The 14,077-nt window shown below is 34.5% G+C and overlaps 1 protein-coding gene across 3 annotated transcripts in view; it reads left to right on the top strand.

Moving 5' to 3' along the window:
- PBX3 (PBX homeobox 3) overlaps positions 1-14,077 on the top strand; it is a 226,133-nt gene that overhangs the window by 169,304 nt on the left and 42,752 nt on the right. For all 3 annotated transcript variants that reach the window (XM_005893043.3, XM_005893041.2, XM_070378983.1), the window contains exon 3: positions 2,225-2,466. In XM_005893043.3, coding sequence (XP_005893105.2) covers positions 2,225-2,466 — 242 coding nt within the window. The remainder of the gene's footprint in view (positions 1-2,224; positions 2,467-14,077) is intronic.

Below are 14,077 nucleotides of genomic sequence, written 5' to 3'. Positions count from 1 at the left end.
TATTTTTATATGTGTCCACTGTTACTGAGTGTAAGGGTTGCTTCCTATTGGTATGGTGGTTTTACATGCATATTAGGTATGTATATATAAATGCAATACGTAGGTGATTACTTTCAGTCCTTTGCATTTCTTCCTGACAGATTTCCTTTTTCTATCTCCCATATAGTCTATTTGCTTGTGTATTAGTCATTGAGCATCTTCTCTTGTTTGCTACACTGTTCATGGGAGTGTAATAGCTTAAGTATGTATGTTGATTTACTATTAAAGAGCCTCACCAATATCCATGGTGTATAACTACAGGGAGAAACTAGAAACCTGGAAGAACCTTAAAGGTAGATTAAAATCCACATTTCCAGGAGAAACATCAGTGGCTAAAATATTAAAAGGAAATAACAAATACAAATATATAAGCAAAAATTTAATTTAAAAAGGAGAAACTTAAGGAACTCCCAAACAAATGGTTTAAAAATGAAACAGAGCCCAAAATAAGAGGTTACTCAGTGAGTCCTTACTTCATGCCAAATGCACAAAACACTTGGTGTGTGGAACTATAAGAATTCTAGGCCATGAAATTTTAACATAGAACAAAGTGAAGGGAAGAAAATCAAAGATGCTAAATTAGAAATACTAATGTAGCCAATATTTAGCAGTTTCTCTTAAATCTAGAAGAAATAGCAAATACCTGTTAGTCTATCTTTAATTATCAGCAATGTGTCAATACTGATTTTTATCTTATTTAAGAGAGTTATCTAACTTTTGGGTTCCCTAAATGAATTTATTGTCTTATTATATTATAGTCTTCAACCCTTATTTATTTACCTCAGAACAGGCAACAGATATAATTTTAAATTATTGTGAGTTAGTTTTATTACCCAGTTGAAATTATTCTGAAGTATATTTTTAAATGAAAGTGACAGCTTTAAAGTGTTTTGAGGGAGGAAATTAAAGTTGTGCATTTGAGTTAAGACAACCAAGAGCTCAGTCATGCTGTGGGTATAATTCAGGGCATCTAGGAATGAAATCTGTTCTTAAAGAGAATTGATGGTGGTTTTAGGTTAGCATATAAAATCGCAGAGCTGGTGCTCAGTTGAGTACTTGGCAGCTTATAGATGTTACTGTCATGTAAGTTACACTAGACACAGAGTGTGCACCACTGTGGATAAACAACAACAGGCACAGACGCAAAAGACAGAATCCAAATGCAGACATACAAGATGCCAGCTTTCATCCCCGCCTTCCCCAAGATGCTTTGTAACTAGTGTGGGGATCCTGCTTTTAAACAGATTTACAGAGGTTAATTGGGCTGGGATATTTTAGATTCTGTTACACATTAATGAAAATGCTGATTTTGGGCTGTCATGACTCCAGTGCTTTTTATACTGTGATAATTATTTTAAAACTTCTGTCTTCCGTGTTGTTGAAAACGTCTTGGCAGAAAGCCTGTGTGACCTGATTAAACCTATGAATTGTCAGCTGTGATCTATAATACTCAGATGAGGTTGCTGACTGGGCATCACTTAGGAAGTTCTTGATTTAAAAGCAAAATTAGATTGAGACCACTGTGCCCAGCACTGCATTGCCATATTGATGGTATATTTTTAATCCTGTATTTAGTGTCCTGGTTTGATGGCGATTGCTTAACAAATTCATTTAATAATATATATTTTTAAAGCATAGCTAATTACCTCATAATGTATGTATTTCTCTTCTCTCCCTGAAATTAAATGATGGAAAAGCCCATCTAATCCTGTTTATTTTCTAATTTTTGGATATAGCTTGTGAATATATTATAGGATTTAAAATTCTGTTCTCCCAACAGTATGGGGAAACAGAATAACTGCCTTTTGATGGGTTTGTTTTGTATCCTTGGAATTATTTTTTTCTTTGTCAAAAATCTTGAAAATTTTACCCCCTTCCCATTTTTGCTTAAATCATCTAAATCTGGGAAGATTGGGTGTTAGAATATTCTGAGAAGTCAGGGTTACCTTTTTCCAAGGACCTAATCAGAATATATTGAGAGAGAGTGATATTAGACATTTCATAGAAGTAAGAATTTTCATACTTATTGGTACTTATTGATAAAATGCAAACAGTGAAATTCTCAGCATGAATTGTAGTGCACTGATGTTGTTTGATCATTTACTCAAATAAATAAAATACTCACACTATTTGTCCTGTTTCTCGCTTCTTCTCTCTCTGTCTCTCTCTCTCTCTTTCCTTGAAGGTCTCAGCATCAGAGGAGCCCAGGAGGAGGACCCTCCCGATCCCCAGCTAATGAGACTGGACAATATGCTTTTGGCAGAAGGGGTTTCAGGTCCTGAGAAAGGTGGGGGATCGGCGGCAGCAGCTGCAGCCGCGGCAGCCTCTGGAGGTTCTTCAGATAACTCTATTGAACACTCAGATTACAGAGCCAAATTGACCCAGATCAGACAAATCTATCACACAGAACTGGAGAAATATGAACAGGTCAGCAGCCGCCACTCTCATAGTCCTGCACAAACCCTCTATTGCTCTTCTAATAGACCGCGCTAACTAATTCTGAGGGCTGCGAGGGGTAGGTGTTAATAGACAGAGCAAAATAAATAAGGTCAATCAGAAATCCAAGTGAACTGTTGAATTCATGAAATGAAGTCCCTTTGAGATTTTAGAGGTGATGCTAAGCCTATTTTGTCCCATCTACTTGCTTTAGTTTTACTCATTCCCCACATTACATGCCCTTACGGCCACATCTGCAGCCATCCTTACCCTGTAACCTCACTGCTTGGTGCTCGTCAAAGCTCTGGATCATTAACATTTATGCACCGGCCTTGTTCATAGCTATTATAACAAATTTTAAGGGGAAACCTTGCCTAGCAAGCTCTGCCTGCTATGCTGTGAGCTCCAGAATCCTCCTAGGAGTTAATTCTTAAGGATTATGCCCAACTGAGGGGAGGGAGCTCACTTAACAAAGTAAGCAGGTTCTGGCCTTTCTCTATGAGGAGACCTCCCAAGATAATTATAGGTTTCCTGGGACAGAGAACACAAGGCATTGTGTGCTAAATTCCTGACTAGAAAGAAAGTATGGATTAAAAATGCTGTTCTCAGCAATTATATTAACCATACTTCATTGAATCTAAGATATCTTTGATTTTAAGCTGTATCATTATGTATGGTACCACCACCAAGAAAAAGTTAATTGCCCCATTGAAGTATAACATGCCATTGATAGTAAAATGCTTCCCAGAGATGTTAAAATATGGGGTAGTCTTAGATTCAGTGAAATAAGGTAAAACGTTGGTGGTTCATTTTAAACATATTTTAGTTGTTCATTAAAGGCTAAAAACCTGCTTAGTTTGAGGAATTCTCACTGAAAGGTAATTTTAAAAAATTATTACGGAAATGTTTAAGTGTACTTTTAATAAAGAGAATATTAAGCTGAATCCTATGAAACTGTCAGGTTTTTAGGTCGTAAATAGTTGTATGTTGGTTATAGAGTTCACCCTAAAATAAGAAGCCTCCTAGATACCCATCATCCAGATGAATAGTAAAAATCAATGTCAATCTTACTTTGTTTATCTCCCCTCGCCCCCCTCTTTTTTGGGAGGGGGTATTTTAAAATAAGTCCTAGACATCATATTGTTTCATCCACAGATACTTCACTGTGTAGTCAGGCATTTATTAAAGTTCAAAGACCTTAGTGTTAGTTTTAATATTGATATTTCTTCTAAGTTCCCTGTGTAGTGTTAGTTGTATATGTTATTTTTTTCATTGCCTTCTCTAATATTCTGGATATGGTATTAATAAGCAAATGCTGGATTCTGTCCCAGAGGTGAGTGTGTTTTGAGGAATGGTAGAAAGATTTATGTAGCTTTATGTTAATATACAATATAAATTAATATTATAAGATGTCTTTTTTTCTGAATAGGCTTTCTGGGATCTCATACTGTATCTCTAGTCTCATTTGCAGGAATAATTTTTCTTGGAAGATGTGCAAATGAGAATTTTGGAAAAATAGCCTGTGTATGTATATTAAAAAATTGAGCTTTCTGATTTGACATATGAATAATTGAGAGTAAACAAAGTAAGTCATGGCTGAAAAGGTTGCCCTGAGCATTAACAGTAGAAAACGGCTCTAATTTGTAGGATAACCCTAATTGCATAACTTTATGTTAAATACATCTGTACATACTTAACTAAATAAATACTAGTCACTTTGCATGGAAGGATCTGTAGAATTAGGGGTCAATTGGCCAGTACTTATAGCTGAGGAATTAAGGTAGTTCCTTACTATCTTCTGCCATATTCCTTCACACTAGCCTCCTTATTTTCTCCCTTTAGCCCTGTTGGAACTTGGGTGAAACTGGCATCAGTCATTGTCATCAAGCTTTTTGTTTTGTTTCTTTTAAAAACACACATGTACACACAAAATCTTCATATACTAATCTACTGTTTGTATTTTTGTTTTAAATATCAGACTGGGAAATAATGAATTTTAAAATTTAATCATGAATCTTATTTCTAGATAGGTTCAGTAGCCTAATAAAAACCATTGAATGTATATTTCCTGTCTCATTTTTAGCACAAGAAATAATGGATATATGAAATCTATGCAGTATTATGGACAAATAAAACGAGACGACTAGTTGACTGATTCAACAGAAATTTAGTTTACAAATTTTCTCCTGTAGGTTCTGAATTGGTTTAGAAATAACATTAGCATTTAGTTCTCTTGAGTGGTCTTTGGGGCTGGTTTTTATTGCTCTCCTGTTTGTGGTTCCTAAGTTTGTTAGGATCAGTGAGTTGACCTAAGATAGTCTTGTCTTTTCAAACTTTTGGGATACGGGGACATTATCTGAGACAGAACTTTCAAGGATCTACTTTGGAGTTACTAGAAGAGCTGTGAAGAACTGAATGAGATGAAGGTATCAGTTCAGATGAAGGCATGATATTTCTAAAATAGATGATGGTGTTATAATTTCCATTTTACAGATTAGAAAATGAAACTCAAGTAATTTGTCCAGTGTCACACATCTAGTTAGTGTCAGAATCAGGTTTTGAAATCAGTTTCTGACAATATGCCTTCCTTTCCCGTTGAATTATGCTGCTACTTGTGTATGTAAAAGAACAAAACTCAACAGAGTAGATTTTAAAGATCTTATTGGCTTTATTCAGTGATTCATGAGTCGGTCAGCATCTCATCTAGCAAATAGAAGGAGCTATACGAAATGAAAGATGCTTGTAGTCAGACAGGAACACGACAAGGAAGTTAGACTACCAATGAAAGAATTGGCTGTGGCAAGGTCACCTTTCTTTAAGGCATGGTAGGTTTCTATCAGGCAGATTACCTCACTCATGCTGACCCAGTAATTCCAGATTGGTTTAAGATTACATTCCTAGGAGAGGCTGAAACTGTAATTACGTAGTCTTGGTTGGGTGGCTTGGAGCATAGCATAAGTGACTCCATTTTGGGTCTCTTATCTTGTTTTTAACAATTAGAATTTGCAGATAATTCAGATACATCCCAGTTCTTCTCTGATTTGCGCGTGTTGGATTACATTTGGGATGGAATCAGAGTAGAGATGGGCAAAACCCAACTATTTTAATCCCTTTACATTTAATTACAGTTAATCCCTTAACTATTAAAATCCCTTAGAAATTATATTTTTCCTCCTAAAATTACATGAACATGGGTACTTGAGTGACAGAAACCTTATTAGTAAGTAGGAAGAACATATATGTTAAGGCAGAGGCTTTGTTGGAAAATGGTGTTGAGTCTTTTGCTAAAAGAAATAAACTGCATTGGAATCTCAGAGCTATTTACTCCACTGTGTTTTGCAATGAAGCTGTAATGAAAATGTATCTGAAGCCTGTTTAGATTTAGATTGCCATAAAATTAACAAACACCACCACTGCAGTAAATTAAAGTACCTTATAAACACAGCCACATTTACAAAGCTAAGCAGACTAGAGCTACAGTTAGAGCAAAATTAAATCCAAGCTGCAAGGCTCAGCTTTATGTGTATGTTTTAGGAATGGTACTGTGTTTAAAATCCTGTCCTTTTTTTTTACCTCCAGGAAATGTCCTTTGATAATATGTTTACATTATATAGGCTCAGATGTAATGATTTTTAGTGATAATGATCTAAATTCACTTATAAATGCTCTTGAAATATTAGACATAGAATATATATTAGAGTAAGGTTCTTCAATATTACTACCCCCTAAAAGGAAAACCAAACTTATTTTACTTTTCTCTTGTTGATCCTGACACCCAAGAGGAATATGATAATTTTTCAAAGCTTGCAGTGATTAGGTTGTAATACTTTCATCTTGGGTGCACTGCCTTCCGCTTTAGCTGGGAGAAAAACCTGGTTGCCTCTTTGTCTTCTTGTTGATTAGCTACAAGTTTGTTTATATTTTTTAAAGAGGGGAAAAACAAATTTTTTATTTTGTGCATACAAGATCCCCATATATTTATAAGACTCAAAGACGGCCAGGCAATGGAGGTTTATATGCCATCCCGAGCTATGGGATGGGATTAGCTACAAGTTTTGGAAAATCTTTTTACTCTACCTTTCAGATATGCTATTATGATTAAAGTATTAGAATAGGTGAATTCCTAATGAACTTGAGCCAAGCATCCTGGGAAGCCTCCTCTTAAGAATTGGAGGCCTTCTTGATCCTTCTACCTCTCTACCAAAGGGAAATGGATACCATTGGTTTTTGCAAATGAAATTTAACCTCGAGATTTGCTCTGGGATAAAAAGGAAAAGATATATATCATGCCTTGTACAGTTCTCCCACTTTGCCTGTACCAGAAGAAATGCTTGTACCCAAGCAATTCACTTCATAATTTACAGTTGCTATAATAGAGATGACATATTGAAAGCTATCTACTATAATTATATTGAAATACATTTTTGCTGAAGGCAAAAGTGTTGTAAGGGTCTCAACCCTCCCTAAGCATCTGGAAACCTGCTTTCTGAGTTCACAGATGTCTTTTGAATTTACCTCAAATCAGGTAAAACATTGGAACTGAGCAGGTACATTCAATGTGCTCAAGACCAACTAGGCACTGTTTGGCTAATAGAGGACTCCCAGACTACAGGGCATTGCCGGGGAATGGAGAATGAATGTGCAGCCTAAACCAGTGTAAAGGCATGGCCTTGTGCTTTTGGAGGCTCTCAACAACATTGTATGTTTATATTTGATGACAAGATCTTTGCTTGTAAAGAATTTTTTTTTGAAACAGGTTTTAAAATGCTGATGTTATTACACACGAGATTGTGTAACCCACAAACTCCTAATCCCATTTTGCTGTTTGTTTTTAGTAACAAAAATATAGCAGGAAGGACAAAAGGATACTACCTGATGTAAACTTCATATTTCAGTTTCCCAAGTGAGCCTTTGTCATTCATTGCTCCAAGAGAAAGGTTTTACTGCTTTGTCAGCTTTCAAACTGGATCTTTTCCTTGGCTGGAAGGAGTGTTTGAGTGTTCCCCTTTTTCCCTTCAAGTGTCTAGTCTGTTGACTCTATGTATCAAATGTATCTTTGACCACAATCTTGATTAATGAAATGAACTGTTTTATATTTGAATGCTCTCTTTTTTTCCCATTTTTTTTTGAAGCAATGTTTGTATTTATTTGAGCAATGGGAAGGCAGACTATGTTAGGTAATCAGAGTAGGAACTTACTTGCAGAATGAAACACAACAAAAATATGAATTTCATAAAATTACCATTTCCATTATCAATAACTGCCATTTATTAAGCATTAATTGTGTTTCAGGTTCTGCAATTAACATGTATTTTATAGTATAATCCTTACAAACCCTCATGAGACAGGTCCACAAACCATGAGTGTTAAGATGTGTTGAGGTATGAAAGAATCTTAAAAAGAGTGGGTGTATGTATATGTATAACTGATTCACTTTGCTGTACATCAAAAACTAACCCAACATTGTAAACCAACTATTGTTGTTTAGTCACTAAGTTGTGTCTGATTTTTTTGCTCCAATTGAAAGAAGAACGATAGGTATTTCATCTTTGCAGCTGTTTCGTAGGCATATTGATCTCATTCTGGTTGGCTTAAATAAAAGGTACCTTTGAATGTTGACTTTTATTTGGAAACAAGAAGAATTTGTTGATTTTGTAAGCATTACATAAATACAAAATCTATAATATTTGACTAGAGTTACTTGCAAGGTTATAAAGATATCTAGAAAATGGATGCATGCAAATTTGGGAGTCATCAACTTTTAATAGAGATTTATTCTTTCTTTGAAGAGTGACTTTTTAGAATAGGGAGTATTATGATGTGTTTGCAGTCAGCCTGTCTAGATGTTTACAAAAGGCCAATTCAGTTTTTAGATATGATCATGAACCATTTTAATACTTCCTCTAAAATAGATGCTTGCTCACCATCTGATTTTACATTTTTTTCTTCAGTGATGGGAACTTACAGGCAAGAAAGGGGTTGAATCTTGAATTCACCATCAAAAAAACCACCACGATGAAACAAACAAAACCCTGAAAACTAATTTTGACTGTAAACCAAATATATATGGATATGGAGCAGATAGTTTTACTATCTCCTATTATATTTAACAAATATATTTAATAAATATTATTAACAGCATTATAAAAAATCCAGATGTTTCAAATCCTCAATTATATTACTTAGTTTGAATTTTTAAAGAGAAAGGAACAAATGGCAAGGAGAAAGACTATTATAAGAATTGATTGAAAATATTTTTTATCAGATGAAGCCTTCCAGTTTATGTTGATTTAAGTATGTTATTACAATGCCTGTTTTAAACAAAACATATATTTTGTCTCATAGTAAACAAAAATGCATCCTAAATAATTTTCAACAGCTGGATTAAAAGAAAAAAGAGGTTTCTGCCATTACTTGCAAGTTAGAAAATTCAAGGAATCAAAACTCACTTCCTAAATCTCCTAGTTAACCAAGGTGTTTATATATTGTATTGTGGACATTGACTAGAAAATACTTAACAGACAATTTCACTTGGAAAAGTAACAAGGCAATGAAAAAATTTTCCAATGTCTATTTTAATGATATAGTCTTATAGGTATGACAGAGGATATGATAAATGTTTAAAGTGAGCATCTTATGTTATAAATAGTATTGATGCTACTATGTGGTTTGGTGGCCCTTCAAAAGAACTCGGCAATCATTTGATCATTCTTACTGCACTTACGTGTTTAAGAAAGTGTATACCTTTTAAGGACGAGAAGATGGGGCAGTACTGTGCTCTGCTCTGCAACTGGTACAGATGATGCTGTAAATGAGACTGTAATTTACTTTCAGTGGTAAAAAGGAAAAAAATCACTTTGCCTAAAGTGTATGCATCTTTCTTAAGGGTGTGCCCAGATTTTAATTATCTAAATGTAAATACTTAACGAATTTTACTTAGAGTAATGAGCTAAAGTGCACACTACATAAATGAGATGTTCTAATTAATCATGTATGAACTACTGGTTTAAAGAAAAGCTATGTGGATTCTATGAATGTTGGGCTGTTGCCAAATTGCTAATCAGCATTTGCATTCATAGATGACTTCACTTAATAAGTTGTGAGACATTCAGCAAATGTTTTAGGAAATTATGAGTTTTTAGATGCAGAAACTTTTTGCTTTTAACCCTTGTTTTTAATACAACCCTGTGGCTGCTTCTTAGAAACTATAGGCAGGCATTCATTCTGGGAGAGATTAAAATACAGCCAGAGAAAAACTGAGAGTCAGAGAAGAACTGAAAAAAATAAAATAAAAACTCAGGTATCACTCACACAGGAGACTTAAATGATCTATCAAGACATACACTCTGTCATAGACATAGGTTGCCATAATATGTGAACTAGATTTGTTGGAATTAGCATTGTTACCTGTGCAGATTGGAAATATCCTGGTACAGTAGTTCTCAAACTTTTTGGTTTTAGAACTTGAATTCTTAAAAATTATTGGGACAAAAAAAATTATTGGAGATCTCCTAAGAGCTTTTGTTCAGTGGATTATATCTATCAATTGTATTATAATAGAAATTAAAACTGAGAACAAATTAAAGTATGTATTAATGTAAAAATCAGTAATGAACCATTATCTGTTTAATATAATATTTTTTTAAAACTTGCATTAAAAAAAAACACCTCAACATTTAGAAGAATGTCATTGCTTTTACATTTTTGCAAAATTTGTCATGTTGGGCTTATTAGAAGTCACCTGGATTCTTAAATGTGTTTCTGTGGTCAGTCTCCTTTCCTGTGGTTGAAATCTATGAAGAACACCTGTCCTCACACAAATATGTTATTGGAAAAGAGAGGAGTGTATTGATAGCCTTTTAAAATACTTATGGATATTATTCTCTTGTATTATACCAAAACTTGACAAGTTGTAGTATCCTAAATATTAGCTATCGTGTGTCTGAAATCATACCAACTTTTTGTACTCAGTTCCTTTAAAATCTATTGGTCTAGTGTACACTTTGAATGGATCTTCTGCTTATGCATATTTTTGTAACATCATGCATTGATCATTTGAAAAATAATGGTTCACTGAGTTATGTACATCTTCCAATGTTAACACCTTATATAACATCAAAATGTCATATTTATTAATATCAACACCAAATTAATCAGAAAGTCCGCTAGGAAACTATAAAGCTCAAGGTAGCAGATGCAGGTTTTCCAGAATTTCACCATTGGCACAACTGCTGTCAGCTATTTTCTTTGATGTGACAAGCTTGCTTAGTTCATTTTTGAGAAAATATCTACCAAATACCTAAATCAGAATAAATATAATAATTTGTCAATTTTACTTTCAAATAAAAATGGTATTCCATGAAATATACGATATCAACTCACAATTTAAACAATCACATGAGAGCTTTTTCTCAAGACAGCCATCCTTGATAAGCAGGTGAAGTCCTTTTGGTACACTTCCCGTTTTATCACACAGAATGTTAAAGATGTAGTCAAAGACTGAGATGTAATAAAATGAATACTTTCTCTTGCTTTATCAAGACATTCCTAAGTGAAACTGCCTTCTGTGGTTGTGGTTGGGGGGGTTATGTGAATGTATGGTAGTAAAGAATAAAAAGGAACATCAAAGATTACTTAGTATACTATTTCCCAGAGAATTTTTCTTAGTATGTTGGTCCACAAGGTGCTGTAGAGCTGTGCTGTCCAGTGTGATTGCCACTAGTCATAAAAAGCTGTTGAGTCCTTGAAATCTAGCTCATCTGGAATAAGATGTGCTTTTGTAAATGTAAAACATATACTGAGTTTCAAAGTGTGTGGAAAAAAAAGAATGGAACATATCTCATTAGCAGTTTTTTAAAGATACTATTATGTGTTGAAATGTTAATATTTTTCATATATTGGGTTAAATAAAATATGTTAAAATTGGGCTTCCCTGGTGGCTCAGCGGTGAAGAATCTGCCTGCAATGCAGGAGACCAGGGTTCGATCCCTAGATTGGGAAGATACCCCTGGAGAAGGAAATGGCAACCCCATCCAGTATTCTTGCCTGGGAAATCCCATGGACAGAAGAGTCTGGTGGGGGACAATCTATGGGGTTGCGAAAGAGTTGGACATGACTAAGCAACTAAACTACCACCACATTGTTAAAATTAATTGCACCTGTTTTTATTTTTTAATGTGGCTATTAGAAAAATTATAATTTCATATGTGAAAAATAAAACATATTTAGAAAATAGTCAATGCAATAGCAAAAACATTAAATGACCAAAAAAAATTTTTTTTCATATGTGGCTCACAATATTCATCTATTAGACAGCACTGCTCTAGATAAAAGAGATTTTGTGACCAAATTTATTTAGTCAAAGTTGGATACACCCATTCTCCCTTGAAGATTTATGATGATGCATGTTGGCATATTGAAAGTACTCAAGAATCCTGCCCCTCCCCCCCAAATTTTAAATTATGGTTAACCCCCCATTTCCCAAACATACTGTATTAACATTTTCTAGAACTAACTTATAAAAGTCTATATCCAAATTTGCTGATTTCAATTTGCTATTCTAGTTTGCTTTTCTTCATTTTACTAATAAGAAAACTGAGGACTGGAGTTTATCAAATTATATAATTTAAAATTATATGAACATCTCTTTTGAGAAAGTATCAGAAAAAAATTATATGTATATTTCTTGGCAGGATGACCACTTATTTTCATCTTGGCACAAGATAGTCTATGTTGATAATATAGGGGGAAAATCTTAAATTTACTTCTCTTTACTATGGTTTCCTTAAAGACAGAAAGAACTTCCACTTTTAAAGCTACAAAGTTCCTTAATGTTTTACTGTGCCATAACCCTAGACAATAATTTTTAGCCTTTTAAAATTATAGACTGGCTAAGAATCTGAAACGAGAAGAAAAACCCCACAGGTTGTCCCCCTCAGGAAAGACAAATGTGTATACAACTTGAATAAGATTTGAGGGAGTGTTCTGGATATTCTAGACCTCTCCATGGACTGCAGGTTAAAAATTTGTCAGTTACAAAGGTTCGTCAGGGATAATGTATTTATAGATATTAATCAATATTACTCTTAAATTGTAATACAAAACCCCACCAATCCATAGGTGGCTATTGAATGCCTACCGTGTGTGCTGTGCAAATCCACACTCTGAAGAATCCCAGAATCACCACTTTAAGGGAACTTTAAATTTCTTAAAACTTACACATGCTTAAAACATAAAACTTTAACTGGTAAGCAAGACTCATTTTACCTCACCTTAGAAATATTTATATAAAAGCTCCACTTAAAGTAACAGAAACAGTGTCCTTAAAAGTTAGTTCTCTCATGAGCAGTTAGAAAAACCATCCTGTACTATATGTTCAGGATGTCTGTAGAGAAATTATGTTATTAATAATCATATAATGTTATATCTTCAAAATGTGTCTTGCCATGATCAATGATTGTTCTGTCTGCTTACCCTACTAAGCATCCATCCAATAAGATGCAGAATCTCCTGTCTTTTTTAAAAAAAAAAAACACAAAAATACCAGAAGGTATTGTTTTTATGCAGAGATATAGACAGATGCTTTATTCACCAAGGTGATACTGGATATCTGTGTAGGCCCAGTTACATGGTTTTGTAGATCTAAAGAATATAGGTGAGCTGAAAGAGACAGGGACAGGATTTTTAACTAAAATGTTATTCTTACATCTGATCCTTATTTTCCTGCTGCCCTTTCCCTGAGGAGTTGAGCTGCTTTATCCCTCTTTCAGAAATGGTGTAGATCCACAAATAAGGCCCATACCACAGCTAGGTTATACTAGGATGTTGGCATGGCATCCAAGGCCCTTTATCTGCTAGTGCAAATCTGAACTCCCTCTTCTCTTGTACCCTCTTCTCTGTCCCTCTGAACTAGCTTCATACCATTATTTCCAGGGTTGTTTTTTTTTTTTTTTTCCTTGTGCCTGGAATTCCTCTTGATTTCCACCTTTATTCTACTTTTCAAAAATCTTACCTATTCTTTAAAGCCCTGATTTCACTTTTTGCCATGAAGTGATGATCTTTGTTTCCCAGTGAGAATACTTACTCCTTGGAACTTAGGGAACACTCTTCCTGTGATGCTTTGCATGGCCTGCCTGTTTAAGAATTCGTTTTTATATATTTTATTGCACTGAAGGTCAGATCCACATCTTGCTCATTTATGTGTCCTTTCACTGCGTTTGGAAGAGTTTGAACTTCATAGTGTTTCAGTAAACATTTGTTGAGTAAAACCCCAGAGGAAATAGGAGATGCTTACTATTAACATATAACATATATCTGTACTTATATATAGAAATTGGTACAGAGCATCCTCCAGTGGGAAAACCTCATTTTAAAAGTGGGCTGAAGGTGGTAGGAAGGGCAGTTGAGTGCTGTTTCCCTTGCATGCCTGGGCTTTCATAGTTCCAGAGTTCTCGTGCCCCTATCTAGTTATCACTGCCATTTCACAAGTGTCTTAGTTTTCATTTTACCTACTACATAATGCCATTGGCGGTTACAAATGAGATAGAAATTCAGGTGAGTTAATGTCTGGGTGTGATAATAAAAAATACCAGATTCCTAAGGA

This window comes from Bos mutus, chromosome 11 (assembly GCF_027580195.1).
Source record: "Bos mutus isolate GX-2022 chromosome 11, NWIPB_WYAK_1.1, whole genome shotgun sequence".
In the NCBI taxonomy this organism is placed as follows: domain Eukaryota; kingdom Metazoa; phylum Chordata; class Mammalia; order Artiodactyla; family Bovidae; genus Bos; species Bos mutus.
Note: the sequence above shows the minus strand (reverse complement) of the source record. Positions and strands in the feature narration are given on the sequence as shown.